We start from the raw sequence: 19925 nt of genomic DNA, 5'->3' as shown, positions 1-19925 counted from the left end.
TGTACTTATCCCCAGCTTGCTCCACCACACACTTGGGGAGTTTCCCCTGGGATGAGATCTGGGATTCACTCTCATGGTTGAGCTGAGTTATCTTGCTCCCCATGGAAGAACTTCTTCACTCTACTGTCCGATATACGTTGTCCCACATATACTTCCTCTGATTTCTGGTTTGCTTGCTACCAACTTGGATAAATGGTTTCTTTGCTTCCTGCCATGTGTGTTCATTGTGGCAATGGCATTTGGTAGGAAGGAAGGACCTCAGGCTTTCTGTCCAAGGCTTAACTCCCTTTTTTTCTTCCTCTCATTAAGATTCCTGAAACAAAGTAAGAACTTGACAAATGTGTCTTCAATGACTAACTAATTATGAGGAGGTAGATAGCATGCTTTGTATTGGTCCTCTGACCCAGGTCCCTCAACCAATTCTCTAAAGACCTTCTCCAGTCCCCAACAATATCCTGGCCAGTGTTTTCTGGGTTTCACTCAAGGATGGCGGTGCCCCTTTGAAAACAGGATGCTTAAAACAGAGCCTATCACCTCAAGTGTGGTCTGATGAGAGCAAAGGACTGTGGGTTGTCGTCTTCTTTATTCTGGATCTTTGACTTTTATTCATCTCAGATTCCTGCCATTTATTTTTTGGAGTAGTGGAACTGGTTTCCTTTGCAACTTCTGTTTCAGACCTAATAAAGCCAGGTCTAGGAGCTGATCCAAAAGCTCCATGTTTGGGCCTGCTGATGTGGCCACTTGTCCCTGTTGCTCTTTCCTTCTCAACAATTGGCTTTCATAGTTGCCGGAGGAGCCATGCTTGTTTAAGGAAGTGATTCTCATCAATGGAGCTCATTCTGGTTTTCCTGGTTGCTCCCTGGGGCTCCATCCTGCCTTTCCCATTTGGCACCTTCTTTTGTTTTCAACAAAAAATGAGTGTTTTCCTGCCTGAATCATAGCTGCTGCCTTTTGCTTCTCATCTGTGGTGAGGACCATGGAAAACCAGCTATTATAGACAAGGACAGGAAGAGGGACAAAGTAGCAGGAGCAGGAGGAGGGGAGGGAGGAAGGACAGAATCTTGCCTAAAGGTGGATCAGAGCTCACTGGTTACTGTGACCTTCACAGGATGGGGCTGAGAGGTCATTTAGTCCAATCCTTCATTTTTACAGGGCAAGAAACCAAGGCTCAAAGAGTTAAAGTGATCTGTCCCAGGCCACATATTGAGTAAAACACAGCCAAGATTCGAATCTAAGTCTATCTAAGTCCAGTGCTTGGGGACAACCAACATGTGCTCGGGAACCAACTCAAGCTTAAGGGAATTGAATAAGAATAACGTTCCCCATTATTTTCTTGAATAATTTCTCCAGTGAAATGGACTGCAAGCTGACTCAATGTTTAGAACACAGAATGTCAGAGCTGGGAGAGAGATCTTAGAACACAGAATGTTAGAACCAGGAGGGCCCTTAGAACACAGGATGTCAGAACTGGGAGAGCCTTTAGAACACAATGTCAGAGCTGGGAAAGAACTTAGAACACTAATTAAGAGAGCTCAGAGGGCCTTCAAAATACAGTATGTTAGAGCTGGAGGGGACTTGTTGAACCCCCTGATTTCAATAAGACAGATACCTGTCCAAGCAGGTGAAAGGACTTGTTCTTGGTCGCAAGGCCAGTCAGGGACAGGGCAGGCTTCAGAGCTCCAATTCCCCGACTCCCAATTCAGTGTAATTGGGTGGGAGCACATGAGTACCTTCGACCACTGGGGCCTATTATCCCCCCTCTGCGCTCCCTTCCCTGGGAGAGCCCTGGAATATGCCGATGGAAGGTATTATTATTGTTGTTATTAAAAAATAATAGAGAATGAATCATGGAACCTAAGTGCCAGAAAGGACCTCTGCTCTCCAGTCCAAGCCTAAGTGTTGATCCCCTTTGGGACCCCAGCAAATGGGGATCCAGCCTCCACTTATATGCCTCTAGTGACAAAGACCCACTCACCTTATTAGCCAGTCCATTCTGTTTTCAGACAGGAAATTAGAAAGTTTTTCCTCATATGGAGCTTACATCAACCAGCCTTTCTGTAACTTCCATTTATGTTCCCCTCCCTGCCCCCCATTCCCCATTCTTCCAAACTTTCTGATTTCTTTTGAGGATATCACTGTCCTTACAATCACCCAGTTTTGTAACCTCAATACAATCCTTAACTCCTCCCTCCCTCTCTCTCACCCCATCCATCCACAGCCTTGCTGCTTCTACCTCCAGAACATCTCCTTCATCTATCTCCTATTCATTCATACACCCATCAGTCTAATTCAAACCCTTGTCTGCTCCCTTTTTGAGTGTAGCCTCCTAATTGGACTCCCAACTTCAGACCTCTCCACACTCTGATCTCTCCTGCTCGGCAGAGCTGCCAAAGTGGTTTTCCTACAGCATAGGTCTTACTATGTCTCTCCCCTATGCAATAGACTCCAGTTGCTTCCTATCATGTTTATAGGATAAAATACAAACTCCTCTGTTTGACATTCAAAGCTCTTTGTAGACTGGCCCCAACTTCCCTTATTACATACTACTCACCTTCACATACTCTATGGTCCAGGAAAACTAGCTCTTCATTTTCAAAACTCCATCTCCCATATCCACCGCCTCTGCCCAGGCTGAGAATTGGATGCGCTTAGTATGTGCAAGGCATCATGCTAAGTTGTATACAAGTGAATATTTACATAGTTTGTACAACATGAATTCAAGATGATTATGGGTGGGAAGGTATTGGGGGTGGGGGGGATATCAAGGAAGAATTCATGGAGACAGCTAGGTGGCACAGTGAGTACAGCACTGGCCCTGGAGTCAAGAGGATCTGAGTTCAAGTTTGGTCTCAGACACTTGACACTTACTAGCTGTGTGACCCTGGGCAAGTCACTTAACCCCAATTGCCTCAAAAAAAAAAAAAAAAGGAAAAGAAAAAAGGGATTCATGACACTTGAGACAAGTACCATTTGAGATGAGTCTTCAAGGAAACCATAAGACCTGGCTCTATAATAAGCACTTAAATGCCTACTGGTCAGTTTGTCCATTTGTAGAGCTCTGTCTTCTGGGGTTGAGCAGAGCAAGTTTAATCCTTGTTAGACCCATTCATTCTCCAGTCTTACCTTGTCAGAGCCCATGGCTATCAGCTCCTTGGTCTTAGATTTAGGATATTCACCTCCCCTTTCATTGTCCAATTCATGCTGTTTGCTGCATGGACACTTGACCTGTGGAGTTGTTCCAGACCTTTTAGCTCTTTAACTTCAGCCACCAACTGGTTGTTACCAACAGTTGAACTGCTGACCTAGAAGTGAAAGACTTTTCATTTTATAACCTACCCAGGAACCTGTCTATGAATGCCCCCTGCCCAGTGATTCCAGATGTTTGGAATCTCTCATGAAAGCCCAGAGGTCAATCCCTACCTCCTTTTTCCCTCCACTCCTACCACTTAGATGGCTTCATATGGCACCATCAAACTTGCTGGAGGCTGGAAGTCAGACCCTGGATGGCTGTTAAGGTTAACACACAATATCTGGCTCTCCTTTCTCCCTCCCTTTGGCCACAGTCTTGACCAAGGTATTGGGGATAAAGCATTCCTGCTCCATAAACTCTACTAGATTAACTAAGAGCCTGCCGTGGGACTTGAACACCTGGGTTCTGTACTGTCAAATTAATTGAGTTAGGCTCAGTTTTAAAAAATCATTTTATTACTAAAACCAGCAGGCTATTAACAAAAGGATGGTTATTTGACCATCTCTCTTAGACCAAAGACCACAGGCTCAGTTTAACAAACATTTATTAACTCCAAACTATGAGCATGGTCCTGTGATATGAAGAAAAAATGAGATAGCCTCTGCCCTCAATCTGAGAAAACATTATTATAATAAATAATAACTCACACCTATGTGTTAGCTGTTGTTATAATTAGTTGTATAACTATGAAGATATGGTCTTCTATAGAAAATTTTTCATAACAGAGTGTCTTTCCACTCAGTTGCCCTGCTGTACTTCATCAGGGTCTCCAGAAATTCATCATTTTACAAGATCACACTAATCCTGAGGCTTACACCTCAGTGCCCCCCGCCCCTGGGCTCCTCTCACCCCCAACTGGAGAGGGTAGAGAGTGGACAAGGGACAGCTCCTCTCAGATTCTCCATTTAAGGAGAACAGCCAGTTCATCATTTTGACCCTGGCTGGACTCCTCCTGACTTCATCCTCCCCCGCTTCCTCCACCACCTTTTCAGATTCTTTTTATGTGTTGTTTTCCCCATTAGATTGTATAATCCTGTAGGGCAGAGACTGTCTTCTGCTTTTCTATCTCTAGCACGTGGCACAGTGCCTGGCACACTGTAGGTGTTTGTTGACTGACATAAGACACCATCCCTGCCCTCAAGGATGTTATAGCCCAGTTGGGAAAATGATGCATCTATATAAATCATGTCAACAGGCAGAAGTAGAGGCACAGTCAAGGAGGGAGTGTTGGAGGCATAGGAAAAGGTCCTGAGTAAATGCTTGGTAACATAGCCAGAGTAAAAGGAGTGAATGAGAACTCACCTTCAGGATTTACACGACTTTCCTCACAACAACCCTGTGAGGTAATTAATGCAAGATCAACTTTACAGATGGAGAAACTGAGACCTAAGAAGATTAAATGATTGGAAAAAGCTTCCGGTTCTCTCCCCCTCCCCTCTACCCACTCATTACCTTTGGTCTACTCTATATTTCTTCTGTATATATGTGTACATAGGATTGTAGTTGTAGACTTTGGAGAGATTTAACCCAATCATTTTGCAAAAGAGGAAACAAAGGCAGCTTACTATGGTAGAAGGAGCGTTTTGGAGTCAGAGGACATAGATTTGAATCTCAATCCTGGAGGTGACCCTTTAAAACTATGTCACTTAACCATTTTGAGTCCCAGTTTTATCTTTTGCAAAGTGAAGTTGGGCCAGATGGCCTTAAAGGTCCCATGGTCTTGGAAGATACAAAGGGGTTAAGGGACTTGACCAGGGTCCCACAGCTGTCTAAGGAAGGATGACTCCAAGTCCACTGTCCTCTCTTCTGGACCATGCTATCATATTGCTTTTTCCTGATAGACCATTAGCTCCCTGAGGGCAGGCACTATTCTATTTTTGTCTTTTTTCCCCAATACCTGGTCCATAGTAGGCATTTAATAGATTGCTTGTTTCAAACCAATAGATTGGTTTGAAACTCTCACAGCTAATGGGACAGGAGATGTGACTGGTAAGAGAAGCAGCTGCCTCTTGGCATCTTTTCAGATACTTCCCAGGAAGCTCAGCTTCAGCCCTGGATCCAACCATCTTTACCCCAGGGAGCCCTGTGGCCACCTCCATCCTGCCACCTGCCTCATTACTTTAGAGACTTCCCAGGAAGCTCTGCTTCAGCCCCAGATTCAGATCATTGGTCTCTTAGCCTCTGTCTTTGCCCCAGAGCCTTCCCAGAGAGTCATGCCCCAGCTTGGCTCTGAGCCACCCACCTGGGACCTCTTTGCTCCAGAGGCTTCTCCAGTTCTCTAGAGGCCTTTCCCAGACTAGACCAGCCCCTGCCTACTGTGAGACGGGCATATTGGACATGGCCAGGTACAGCATTGCCAACTCCAATATGGTGGACCTCAAGGGAGGACCCTAAACAACACTCAATGGACCTCTCTCCAGCCACTGATGCTCTGCCTGGATTCATTCCTCAATCATTCCTCAATCAAATACCTATTCAATCATTAACAAACTCACTTTCATCTTAAACGTTTACCTTTTTTGTTCCTTCTGTCTTATGGTGTTCACTGAGACCTGACTCTTTCCTGATGACACAGATTCTCTGGCCACTCTTTCCCTCATACCCCTGAAGTCACAGTCATGATTCAAGAGTTAACATAATATTTGCTACACATTACCACCTCTGTATTCTCCCTCCACCACAACCACTGAGGAATTTCTCCTCTTAGAGTCGCACTATTCCAATTTCTCATTCAATCCATATTGTCTGTTAGGCTGTTGTCTATCAACCTCCCTTCTGCCCCCAACCTGGGACATTCTCCTTTCTTCAGCGAGCTCAGTGTCTGGCTTACAGTCTTTTCCTCCTTCCCAACTCTTACCCTCAATAAACATCAAAGAAGACATTCCAGTTGTTCAATCCACTCAATCCCCATGACCTATGCCTACATTCAGTCATATACAGAGAATGTTATGCACTTGTTCTTGCTATCACTTCCACATTCATGAAATCCAAAACTCTTTCATTTGATCATAATCTTTTATCATGCCATTTTCCCTCTGCTTTATGACCCCTAACCCTGTTCTTCATCCTGACTGTGACTTCTGATTCCCCCAGACCTCTCAGTTCTTTCCCAGGCCATTACCTCATCATTAGCCACACTGTTGTCTCTTCCTTATCTCCACCCCTTGGCGACTAGAATTACTACATATTTACGTTACATAATCTTAACTTTATGTAACATAATCCTCACTGCAGAAAGGCAATCCTTTCACATGCCCCTAATTTATTCACTCTCCTACTCTCTACAATGCCATTTCAAAATCTTTTCATTCTTCTCGATTCTCCCACATCACCCATCCTCTCACCCTCTCAACTGAGAATCTTACCTCATACTCATCTGGAAAAACTGTGACCACTGGATGAGATTCTCATTTTCCATCCTCCTCATCACTTTCCTCATTGTCTCTTTCTCCACCCTCCTTGTCTCTAATGAAATGGTAGCCTTCTTGCTGAGGTAAAACCCTCTACATCCATCCATTCATCCTTGGTTCTGTCCTTTCCCATTTTCTCAAGTAGGCTGCTCCCTCTATCATTTCCACTATAATCTTCAGTCTCTACCTATCTACTAATGCCTTGCCTGCTGCCTACAAATAAATCATGCCCATATCTTTCTCATCTTTAAAAATACTCCTCTCAATCCTATCCCCCCCCCCAATAACTGACCTGTATCTCTTCTTTCTTTAGCTAAATTCTTTGAGAAAGTGGACTAACATCCATTGCTTTTTACTCTCACTTGATTTTCAACCCTCTGGCTTCTAACGTCATCATTAGTTTCACACTTTCTCCCAAGTTATCTCTTAATTACTACATCTAATGACATTTTCTCATTCCCCATCATTCTTGACTTCTCTGCAACCTTTGACACTGTTGGCCATCCTTTTTTTTCCTGGGTACTCTTTCCTCTCCAGGTTTTTGTGATACAACTCTCCTGATGGTGCCCTCCTACCTGTCTGGCTGGTCCTTTTCCATTTCTTCATCCAGGTCATACCTACTAATTATGGCTGTCTCAAGACTCTATCCTGGACCCTCTTCTCTTTTCCTTCTATATTATCTCCCTTGGCAATCTCATATGCTCCTATGGATTACATTATTATTTCTATGTAAATGAGTCTCAGATTTATATATCCAGCCCTAACCTCTCTTGTATGGGCAACTAGATAGTGCAATGGATAAAGTGCTGGGCCTGGAGTTGGGAAGACCTGAGTTCAGATCTAGCCTCAGATACTTCCTAGCTGTGTGACACTGGACATGCCATTTAATTCTGTTTGTCTCAGTTTCCTCATTTGTAAAATGATCTGGAGAAAGAAATGACAAATCACTCTGGTATCGTTGCCAAGAAAATCCCACATGGGGTCACAAAGAATAGGACATGACTGAAACAACGGAACAACTTCTTTCCTAAATTAGTCTCAAATTACCAACCACCTATTGGACTCTTGAACTGGATATCCTATAGACAAATTCAACATGGCCCAGGCAAAACTCATTATCTCTTCCCTCCACCACCTCTTTCCAAATTTCCTGTTACTGTTAAGGACATTACCATACTCCCGGTCCCCCCAGACTCACAAAGTAGGTGTCACCCTCAGGTCCTCACTCTCCTTTCTTGTATGCAATCTGTTGCCAAATTTTGTTGTTTCTGCCTTTACAATACCTCTCATTATCCATCCTCTTCTTTCCATGTATACAGACATCATCCTGGGGCAGGTTCTCATTACCCCCATGTCCCCATAACCTCCTGGTTAGTCTATCTGCCTCAGGTAGAGGCTCTTTTTCTGCTCTTGTTCATCTTTCACTCAGCTGCCAAAGTCACCATCACCTCAGATCTGATCATGTCACTCCCCTACTCAATAAACTCCAGTGGCTCCCTATCACTTCCAGGATCAAATATAAAATCTTCTATTTGGCTTTTAAAACCCTTCATAACCTGACCCTTCCTACCTTTCCAGTCTCTTTACACTTCACTATCCTCCCCATACACTACTGTCCAGTGACATTGACTGGCCTTTGAGCTCTTCCTTGAACATGATGCTCTGTGTCTTGACTGGCTTTTCCCCATGCACAAAATACTTTTCTTCCTCACCTCTGTCTCCTGGCTTCCCAAGGCTTCTTGGAGACTCAGTTCAAATCCACCTTTTTCCTTCCCTCTGAGATTTTGCCTCTCCCCATTTACAATGAATATTTCTTGGATAGTTGTTGGCATGTTGTCTCCCCATTAGAATGTGAATACTTTGAAAGCAGGGACTGATTTTGAATTTCTTTGTGTTCTCAGCATCTAGCACAGTAGTAAGTTCTTCATAAATGTCTGTTGATTGATTGATTGTGGAGAGCCTTGAAGACAAGATTGAGGGTGTTAGTCAGCAATGGGGAGCCATGGAAAGGTTCTGAGCAGGAGAGTGATGTCATTACACAAGTTTTTGTTCCTTCAAAACATCCAAGTTAAACATTGTCAATATAGAACTCCCCTTGGCAAGCATCCTGGAAGTTTAAATGGACGCCCAAGGAATTGGAGTAGTAGGAAGATTGCAGGAGCCAAACTGGGAGGTGACTTTTATGCAATCTCCGAGCTTGTACATTCTGTTCTGTCGGGTGCACAAGAGGAGTGGTGACCAATTTAACAGACAGTCTGGGCTGTCCCCTATGGCATGACCAAGGACCCTCATAGAAGTGAAGTGTATGATGATGGGGGAAGGTGTAGCAGTGATATTCTCTCTCATCCCAAGATGCAATTTGAGCATCCCCCATGGTGGTCTGCTGCAGGTAGGATTGAGTACTGGAAGAAATGTATAGTGGTGATAGAAGGAGGGTGGGGGTGGTGGCAGCTTGTATCATGGATAAGTGAGGACTGTTGGGAGAGGCAGGGTGCCACCTCTAAATTTCAGTACCTTGGTACAAAGCTCCCGCTGTCCCAGCCTAGTTACAACCATGCCCTTTCAGAAAATGAGGGGTTGCTTTAGGTGATCTCTACTACTTTCTAACTTTCACTGTCCAAAGATCTCTTTCAGTTTTGACACTAGCACTTTATGTTCTAAGGTTCTTTCCAACTCAGACATTTTGTGTTCTAACTTCCCTTCCTCCCAAGCAGGTGGTATACTGTTCTCTGTACTTTACCTATGTTTTCCCCCTGCCTCCCTCCCCACATGCTTACATTCCTAGATTCTCACAACCAGTGTCAGAATCACTAGTTACAGCTAAAGAGACAGGGACCCTAAGACCCAGAGATCAATGCTACCTGCCCAAGGTCACACAGACTGGAGAGCAGAAACCAGGTTTCCTACTCTCCAATCCAGGGCTCTTTGAGAGCAGTACATTGACCAGAATGGGATGATGGCAGGCATTTAGAGAAGCAGGCAGAAGATGGGATTTTTCACTTTCTTGGCAATGCACTCACTTGCTGGGCCTTCTCACTCAGTGACCAAAGGGCAGCAGAGGGGACTGGAATGAGCAATGCCTGGTACCTGTCCAGCACTTAATAAATGCTTGTTGATAATCTTCCATTGACTGATTGATTGACAGGATTTTTCTCTTTCTCCCACAGAATGAAAACCCAGGTCCAGGTTTCTACAATGTCAGTCATCAGTCTCCAGAGTTCAATAGTGTCTCTCTATCAAAGAAAGGAACAGGAGGTTTTCCTTCTATGGTGAGACAATCTTCCTTTTTGGTGGCTTCCTCCATGCTTCCTTCACAGCTGGAAACCAAGGCCCAATCGTCTCTGGCCTCCTGGGTCTTTTACTGTCCCTTTCATTCCCACTAGTAAGGCTGCACATCTGTTAGGTGCTTTTCTGTCTGCCAGGGGTATTCATACCAATTACCTCCTTTGGTGCTTATAGTACCCTTCCAGATGATGATGATGACAGCTAGCATCTATCTATCTAGACTTTTAAGGTTTATAAAACACTTTCCATGTATTATGTCATTTGGTCCTCACTTCCAATCCTGTGAGGTAAGTGCTATTGTCATTCCCATTTTGCCAATGAAGAAACTCATGAGTTGAATGACTCGCTTGGAGTCACACAGGTATTGAAGGTAGAAGGTAAGATTTGGACCCTGGTCTTCTTGGCTCCTCAGGTATTGCCCATTTTTGGCTGAAGAAATGGAAACTGAATTAGGTGAAGGCCACATAGACAGTAAGTGGGGGAGGTGGGCACTCACAGGACTCAAGACTGTTGATCCAAAGCCCAAGGTGGTTTTCCATGATGCCAGACATCTTTGGTTATATCTGAAAAGCCTAAAGTTTTTCACAGGTGTGGTCCTGGGCAGGAGACAAGCTTTCTTCTTAAATGTTCTTGCCCATTTCCTAGATGGGTAAATAGAAGCTGAGAGAGAGAGAGGTTTCTTTTTGTTGCCACATCCCCATGCCACACCCAGACAGAACTGGGGAGAGACGCTTGCAAGAGACTTCAGAATTTGGTTATTTGGGATGATTCAGTTGGGTATCCTAGCAAAGCGATGACAGTGTTTGTGGCATGCTTTCTAATGACAAAGTACTTGCCTCATAGGAACCCCAAGAAGCAGAGGTGCTGTCCTTATCCCTCTTTTCTAATGAAGAAACTGGGGCTCTGTCAGAATCTATCAAAAGAGGTTCTGTGTCTGAGTATTTATAACCACATCTAAATAAATAAAACAAGGCACTGACAGGTCTTGGCCCCATCAAAATACAGAAAATAATTTTGAAATAGAAAAGGCAAAAATATCCAGCAGATGGTATTTGAAGATTTCTTATAATAATAAGAAATTAATATCTTTTTTATATTAGGAAGAAGGGTATGACAGAAAGAGCACTTCAGGATCTGAGTTCCCCCACTTAGTAACTGTAGTCTCTGCTTTCTTACCTGTGGATAACAATTCTCAGACTATCTACCTACCTGGGGCTTCTGGGAGGGAAACCCCAGAAAGAACAGAACTACTATTCTCCTTTTGGCCTTTTAAAAGTTATTGAGAGGTTTCTGATTTATGAAAGCATTTGCCACCACAGATGATCTCAAAGCCCTTTACAGATCCTATTCAGAGTCTCTCCAGAATGGAAGGAATGTGCTGGTTGCTGTTTGGAATTCAAGGTGAGCCAAATTGAGTTGCCCAAGGTCTCCCCCAGCTTTGAAGTCAACCAAAACCTGAGCCTCAGATCTGACTGCCCATATCTCCAGCAGGTTCAAGACCCATCCTTCTGGCTCAGAAGGACCACACCTTGCCTACAGCCACAGGCACCTTGCTACTATGTCGGCTCTAGGGAAGGCACGCAAGGGACGTGCCCTCATCCTGGCACACTCATCAGCCACCCAAACCTAACCCCAGCTGGGCTGTGGATTGACTGTGACTTGAAGCACTCCACCTCCCATCAGCCCGTTGCTTCATCTGCATCACGGAGGCAGGACTACTCATTGATCCCCCCCACCCGAGGAATTGTGGGAATCCACCCGTCAGTGACTGAGGCACACATTGTTGAAACTGCAAGGCATTAGAAACGTACGGGAGGTTCTGACTGTCACCAGCTGAGTCACCCACAAACACTTCCTGCAACACCTAGGTTTCCTTCCAGAGATTTGTTCAGCCAAACAGGGGCTCTGCCCACAGCCCAGCTCCATTCCAAAGCAGATGGTTAAGCAAACAAGGCTACCTTCTCAGACAATGACAACAACAACCAGTGTTTGTATAGCACCTACTATGTTCCAGGGCACTGTCCTAAACATTTTCTGTTTGACAAATACTATCTCCTTTGATCCTCACAACAATGCAAGGAAGCAGGTGCTGTTATGATCCCCATTTTGCAGATGAAGAAACTGAGGCAGAGGTTAAGTGATTTACCCAGGGTCACACAGGTAGTAACTGTCTGAAGCTGAATTTGAACTCAGGTTTTCCTGACTTTGGGCCCAGTAGTCTACCCACTTCACTGCTTGAATACTGAGATGGATCCACATGGATCATATGCTCAAGAAGCGTACAGGTGGATATAGGGAAGGACAGATGCACAAATTCCCCTGATGAAAGAGAGAGGGAGAGGAGAAAGATGCAAAGTGCTTGGAGGATGTGTGGAGAGATAGGTCCATCTCACCTGGGGGAGGGAGCGATGGAGGGTGGGCCTTGAAAGAAGGGAAAGACAGCAGCAGGGGGATGGTGGGGACGTCCATTCTTGTCAGGGGGTTATATTTCTTCATAAGATTATGTGAGGAAATGAAGCTGACATTTACGTAGCGCTTTTACATTAGCAAGCACATTAATACACTGCCTCCTTGATTCCCCTAACGACACTGTGAAGAAAGTGCTTTCAGTATTCTTATTTTATCAATAATCTAAGGGAGGCTCAGACAGTCATTAAGTAATTTGTCCCAAGGTCACATGATGACTATATCTCAAATGTAATTTAAACCCAGGTCAAGTCACGTAGTGTCAGAGGCAGGATATGAGTCTGCGTCTTCCTGATTCCAGTTCTAGCCCTCTCTCTGTCCATCCCACCAGTATACTTTGAGGCCAAGGTAGTAGGGGAGTATGATGGGACGGGATGGGGTGAGTATGGAGGTGACGAACAGAAGAAGCAGGCCAGTGTGGCTGGAGTACTGAGCATGTTAAAGGCAATATTCGGAGTCTTGAATGCTGGACTATAGAGTTTATTTGGTAGTCAATAGGGAGCTGTAGAAAGTTTTGGGATAGAGGACAGTAGGGTAGTGAGGCAGTTGGATGGAATGGAGACTGACTAGCCTGGAGGCAGAAAGACTGGTTAGGAGGTTACTGCTACAGGTTAAATAAGACAGGAAGGGCCTGACCCTGGGCAGTCACAGAAGGAGTAGAGATGAGGGGCTGGAGAGGAGACAGGACTTAGCTGGGAAGATGATGGAGGGCAATGTGTCACAGAGGACTCTCAGGTGAGGGAGTCTCAGCTCAGGCCACCTCTGTGCCAAGCCGGTGGTGATTGCACCCCAGGAATCAGAGATTCTCAGATTTGGAACGCCAAAACCATCTACTCCAGCTCACGAATCCCCTCAATGACACCCCAAACAAGTGGCCATCCAACCCTCTTCTTGGAGTACAGCGGTGGGGGGGAAGCCACCAGCTCTGAGACAGCCCATTCCAATTGGGCACAGCTCTATAACTGGTGGGAGCTTTTATTCTTATTTACTTTTTATTTTTAAGTTTCCCTGAATTATAGTAAAACTAAAACAGTTTCTCTTTAACCTCCACCCATTGTATTCATTGCTAGTTCTACCTTTGGGGCCACTAGGCCTTTGAATACTTGAAGACAGGTGTTATAAACCCTAGTCCAATTTCATCCAATCCAGTCTAATCACAAAAGCACTTACTAAGTCTCTTCCATAGTCAAGGCACTGTACTGGGCACCAGAATTCAAAGACAAAACCAAAAATGTTCCCTGCTCTCAAGGAGTTTATGAAGGTCATCCCCTCCCCTCACCAAGTTTTCTCTACATTCCATGACCCCAGTTCCTTTGGTCAGCTCTCATATGACATGATTTCCAGGCCCTGCTCGATGTTAGAGATCCTTCTCTGGGTGAGTTCTAGGCGATCTTTGAACCCAATAAGCCAGTTCAGCTCATTGGCCAGGGTGGCCAAGAAGCTGGATTCCTTTGTAAGGGGAATGCAGCATGTCACTGTGGAAACAATACTATCTCTGGATAGCACTCAGAGGATGTAAGTTCTGCCTCTGTCCCTGCCCCTTAGTTAATATCTGCAGGATTTTGGCAAAACATTTCTGGACCTCAAATGCAGAAGTTGGATTAGATTGCCCCTGAGGTCTCTCCTAGTTTTAAGTCTCTGATGCTAAGACATGGTTAAAATATCCAGGAAATTTAAAAAGGGGTATAGGAATAGAAGGGAATTCAAAGGCCACATGATCCAGTCTCTGCATTTTACTGTTTGGGGAACTGAGGCCTAAGGACATTAAGACATTTTCCAAGGTGACAGACATAGTAACTATCATGGATGGGTGTGGGGATTTAATTTAGGTCCTCTGGTTACCTCGGGCTGAAGACAAGTTCCATGAACCAGTTCTGAAACAAAGAACTGGGTGCCCAGGACACTGTTTCATGGATCAGTTGAGGTTTGGGGTCAAGGGCTAGACTTTGGCTCACCCCTGCCTCTCAAATTTCAACTGGAAAGGCTCTGATCAGTACCTTCTCATCTCTAGCCCAAGGGTGAAGAACTATATAATTCTGGAGAAAGAAGTACCAGGACAAGTCAGTACATAGATTAATTGGAGACTGATGATTCCAAAGTAATGGAAAACATGGTGCATATGAGAGATGGTCACTTCCACCATGGTTCAACATTGTTCCTTTTGGTAATCTTAATGTTAAACTATTTATACTTCATGTGAAGAATGGACTTAGTGCCCTGTGGCATGACTTAAGGAAAGATCTGGTGTAGACAGTATCACTGAGGAAGGCTTTTGACCTCACTGCCTCCCTTCTGAAGTCTCCTGCAGCTTTGGGGCTAGCCAAGAGCCTTGCACATGGGAAGTATGCAATACTCCACTGAATTTCTTAAAGAGTGATCATTTGAACGTTTGATCCATGGATTGCCCAAGTTTGAGTGAAATATCCTATTGACCATTGGCACTGGGACTAGGGGAAGGTAATATGGGTAGCTGCCCAGGGCACATTAGTCAATGGGGTCCAACCAGGAACACTTTGTAGTAGAGTTTTAAAAAATGGATGCATGTCTTTACATTGGCTTTTAGTCTGAAGGCTGGGAAATGCTAGCGTATATGTTTTAAATGCCAGAAAATTTGTCTCTGTGGCAGGTAGGGGTTTTTTATGCAATATCTCCTGTATTATAATGAAGGCTTGAAGCCTCAGGTTGACAAAGTCCCCTGCAAAGGGGACTCAATTTTCCAACCTTGCCTAGGGACAGTGCCCTGTCCTGGGCCTGTCCACTACCTCATCCTCCCTGCTCACATGTTCATCCATCCTACAGCAGGGTAACCTGGTCTTGCCCTTTCACCCCTCCTATGAGAATCGAGTTGCCCTTCTCGTTTCCCACCACAGAATCAGGGTAAGTGGGGAGGAGCCGAGACCCCAGGGTCTTGACCAAGGGTAGAGGTGGGGAAGAGGATGGAGGAGAGGCTTCTAGGAGCTAAGGTTGGGTTTCTTTTGGGGCTTTCAACCCCTCTGCTTTGCTTGGTGGTCTCCTCCTCACGTCCACCAAATGGGGATCTTCAGTCCAGAGCTGAGATCATTCCGTCATTTGTAAAGCACCACTTAGAATCAAGGTGGAATGCCTGGCACTGGTGATACAAAGACCCAGCCATGGCCCTCATGGAGAACAATGGAGAAATGGGGCATATCATAATGTCGTGGAAAGGACATTGGACTTGGGGTCAGATGACCTGCCTCTGCTACTGAATCACCTGTATGACTTTAGAAAAGTCACTTTACTTGTCTGGGTCTTAGTTTCCTCATCTGTGAAATGGGCGGGTTGAGCTGGTTGACCTCTGGGATCCCTCCCAGTTCTATCTCTATAATCTCAGAACTTTATTAGAATGGAAAATCCTTGCTAATAAGCGTTGATTTGTTCTTTATATCCTTAGCACAGTGCCTGTCATTTAGTGAATTAGTAGTACTTAATAAGTGCTTGTGGAGTGAATGACTGATGGATTGATCCTATGACTAAAGGATCTACGAGTTCCTGTCATGTTCTCTCTCATCCTGGATCCCATATGAGGTACAGTGTGAGAAGGGCAAAAGAAAGGGACAGAGGAGAGATTAAGGACATTTGATGAGGCATGCATCGATTTTAGCTCCCAAGGCAGAAAGGGAGCTATCGGAGCATTTCATGGAAGAGGCAACACTTCAATTAGGCCTGGAAGGAAACAAATATTTTTAAATAGTAGATGTCTGCATATTGCTTTAAATTTTGTGAAGTGCTCCCCATACATTATCCTCTCAACAACCTAGCACGTCATGTTTTTACCCCCATTTTACAGGTAAGGAAACTGAGTCTCAGGGAGGTAAACTGAATTGTTAGTGAATGCCAGAGTCAGGATTTGATATAACTTCAAGACATATGTTCTAACTACTCTCAGTGTGGTAACAATGAAGAGGGAGTATTTACAGGGAGTCTAAATGCATGAAGCTGCAGAGCGTAAGATGAGATAGGGAAGAGTTAGTAGCTGTTCTGCCATATTGAACTTTATCAAATCCCATAGAAGTGGATTGTTCAGTTCAAACCAGTCGATTGCAGCCTGGTCCAATCCAATTCAGTCCAGTCTAATCTAATTCAGTCCAGTCCAATCCAATCCATCCAGGCTAGGTCAGTCCAGTTCAGTCCAATCTAACCCAAGGAGAATTTATTACAAGTCTACAGTGTGCCAAGCATTGTGTCATTTGGTAGAACAGGAAAACAAAATAAAAACAGTCCCATGTCTTGAAGGAGCTTATTTCTTGTAGGGAGTGGGGAGTAGGGGTAGGAATATGACATGTAAACATAGAAGCATACACACACACACACACACACACACACAATAACTGGAGTTTTCTCATCTGCCAAATGAAGTGGAGAAGGAAATGACAAAGCACTCCAGTATCTTTGCCAAGAAAATCCTAAAGAGTTGGATACAACTGAACATCAATAATAAAAATTCCATTGGTTGTTGGAGCTAGAAGAGCCTAATCTTTTCATTTTACAAATGAGAAAATGGCCTAGAGGAAATGCTTCCATGGAAGTGAGGGATTCTAGAAGAAGGGAGAATGTGCATAACCTATGAGAAGGCATAGAAGTAGGACACTATCCCTGAAGTGCCCAGATGGACCAAGTTTGGGGGAGTTGGCCTGTTTGACTAGAACATAGACTGGTTGAAGAGGAGAAATGTTCAATCAATCTGGAGTGGTGGATGAGATAACCAGAGGTGACGGGCTTTGAGTGATACTCAACTCCTCCTGGAGGAAATGGGGAATTATTGAAAGCTTTGGAGTGACTTGGTGAGATGTTTGTTTTAGGAAGATGATTTTACCATCTGTTTGGAGGTTGAATGAGAGACCAGGGGTGTCAAGTCTTTCCTAAAGCTCCCTAGCTGCAGTCAGTGTCTCCAGCAATGAAGTTGCCCCTGTAAGTTGTAGTGGTTCCCATTTCTATGGTGCTTGAATGTTTACAAAGCGTGTTCCTAAGAAGTACAAGTGGAATCATCTTCATTTTACAGATGACAAGGGTGAGATTCAAGTGAAGTGACTGAGAGTGACTAGTAGGTGAAATTTATACCCAAGTCTCAGGACTCTAATTCTGGCCTGCCATTTCTTCTTCCTATAAATATGAGTGTTCCACCCTCCTTTTATCTCTTTCTTCCTTTCTCCCCTAGAACTCAGCACATCTGGCCAGAGACTAACTTGGAGGCGTGGGAATGGGGCATCCATACACAGGATCTACAATTAGAGTAGGAAGTGATCTCAAAGCATGTCTAGTTCAGTCCCATTATTTTTTACATGAAGAAAGTGAGACCCAGAATGGCATAGTGGACTTTTGAGTCAGGAAGGCCTGGATTCAAATCCCACCTCAGATACTTACTAGCTGGATGACCCTGAGTAAGTTATGTGACTAAACCTCACTTTCCTCATTTGAAAAATGCCACCTACCTCAGAGGGTCCTTGTGAGAGAATCAAATGAGATAATGTATGTAAAGGCCTTTGCAACCTTAAAGCACTGCACTCACACACACACACACTCACACACACTCACACTCACACACACACTCACACACACACACACTCACACACACACACAAAATGTTTCCTATGACCTTTGTTACCCAAGATCACCCAGGTCAGGACTGGAACTCAGGGCATTGACCTCCAGATCCATCACCTGAGTATCACCGGTGGTCCCTGGGCCAGTGCTTCTGAGAGCCCTTGCTCCTGGAGCAGAGTGCCCTGAAGCAGGGCCTCACCATCTCACCCTTCCCTCGGGCAACGTGCAAAGTCTTCCTGTAAGACTCCCTCCCCCCAGACTCCCCAGCCCATTGAAACTCCAAGCAATGTCCTCAACTGTTTCACCCGGAGATAACTGGACATTTTTTCTCGATCTTACTCTGATACCTGCTGTACTATCCCAGGTGAAGAAGATGTTATCGTCTAGTTTCTATAGCTTTTGTCCCTGTTGGTTGGGCAAACATCGATTCTGTTTGTTTTTTAACTGAGAACAGTTTGTCATGGGCTTCCTGGATTAGTTCTGATGAGACAGCGAAAATTTTACCGAGTCTTATGCAAACACCTATTACATGGGAAATGGGGGAAGGGGGAGTAAGTGCCGGGGAACTGTGGCCACTAGGGAGTTGGAGCCCAACTCCACTGGGCCATTCGGAGATCCCACGTTATTTACTTGGGTGAAACAGCAAGTCACGCTTTGCTAAGAAGACTCTAGTAAAATATTAAAGAAACCCTGGGCTCCCATCAAATAACCCTTAGCACACAGCTGATGAGTCAAGTATGAATGAATCAGAAGGCAGTCAAAGCAACAGAAAATGCACCGAAAGCAGTCTTTTATGCCAAGCCCCAAAACATTTGATACTTGCTTGGGTAGGGCTGGGTTTTGTTTTTTTTTTTTTTTAAACTCAAGCTAAAACGCGCCTGAACTTGCTTTTCTCAAGGACCAAAACCTACAAGCCCAGAGGGCACTTGGGGCTTCTCTTGCTAGAAAAGACAGCCCTTGATGTAGTTGGAACAGTGCTGATCTTGGAGTCCAAAGACTTGGGTTAGAGGTCACTGGGTGACCGTAGGCAAATTGCTTCTCTTCCTCTGAGCCTCAGTTTCCACTTCCTGAAAATGGAGATAATATAGTACCTCCCTCCCAACCACCACCCCATCATCTCTTCAGTTTTGAGGAAAGTGCTTTGTGAAACAATAGATAAATGTGAGTGTTAGGTTAGGATTTGTGATTTCATTTTTGAGGACCCACAGCCTAGAAACTTTCTCCACTGATTCAAATCAATACTGCATTTATAACTTCAGAATTGCCTGGGACATCTGGAGGATAACTAGTGAGCCTAAATTTACCCAGCCAGTAAGTTTCAGAGGAAGAACCAGACCCCAGGCCATGATGACTCCAAGACCAGTGCCCCATTGATTAAGCCGAGCTGCCTCTTGGTATTTGATCACCCAAACTGTCCCCGTCATCACCAATGCCATGATTATTGCTTGGGACAGCTTCTCCCTTTGGGAAGTTTTGGAGGCCTCTGTGTTTCCTTTCTGAGTCTCCTGAGCCAGCCTCCGACGAAAGTGTTTAGAATCCGATTCCTTTTCCTTTTGCAGGGTGGCCGACTGCCCATGAAGATTCCCAATTATCCTGCAGCCAATGCCTACAACCTTCCGTCCAGTTTGACTTCTAAGAAGGACTTTAGCAATACGTGCTCTCACATGTTCCATCCACCTTTCTATGAGAAAATCTGCAAGTGGCTCACCCCAGCACCCAATCATTATAATGTAAGGGGGAAAGGGCTGGGGAAGGGATGTGTATGTGTGTGTGTGTATGTGTGTGTGTGTGTATATGTGTGTGTATATGTGTGTGTGTATGTGTGTGTGTGTGTGTGTGTGTGTGTGTGTGTGTGTGTGTGAGGGAGGGAGGTAGTTGGGGAAGGAGAACATCTGAGGTCATCTAGAACCTGCCCTCCCCAGTTCACAAGAAGCATCCGTAACTCCTCTAAG

At 44.7% G+C, this 19925-nt stretch overlaps 1 protein-coding gene across 6 annotated transcripts in view; it reads left to right on the top strand.

The window, feature by feature from the left end:
- The window catches only part of STPG1 (sperm tail PG-rich repeat containing 1), an 87926-nt gene that overhangs the window by 31804 nt on the left and 36197 nt on the right, over positions 1-19925 (top strand). For all 6 annotated transcript variants that reach the window (XM_072609319.1, XM_072609324.1, XM_072609323.1 and 3 more), the window contains 2 exons: positions 9828-9929; positions 19533-19703. In XM_072609319.1, the coding sequence (XP_072465420.1) occupies positions 9828-9929; positions 19533-19703 (273 nt within the window). The remainder of the gene's footprint in view (positions 1-9827; positions 9930-19532; positions 19704-19925) is intronic.

This window comes from Notamacropus eugenii, chromosome 5 (genome assembly GCF_028372415.1).
Source record: "Notamacropus eugenii isolate mMacEug1 chromosome 5, mMacEug1.pri_v2, whole genome shotgun sequence".
NCBI classification, from domain to species: domain Eukaryota; kingdom Metazoa; phylum Chordata; class Mammalia; order Diprotodontia; family Macropodidae; genus Notamacropus; species Notamacropus eugenii.
The sequence above is the reverse complement of the archived record's forward strand: the minus strand, read 5'-3'. Positions and strand labels throughout refer to the sequence as shown.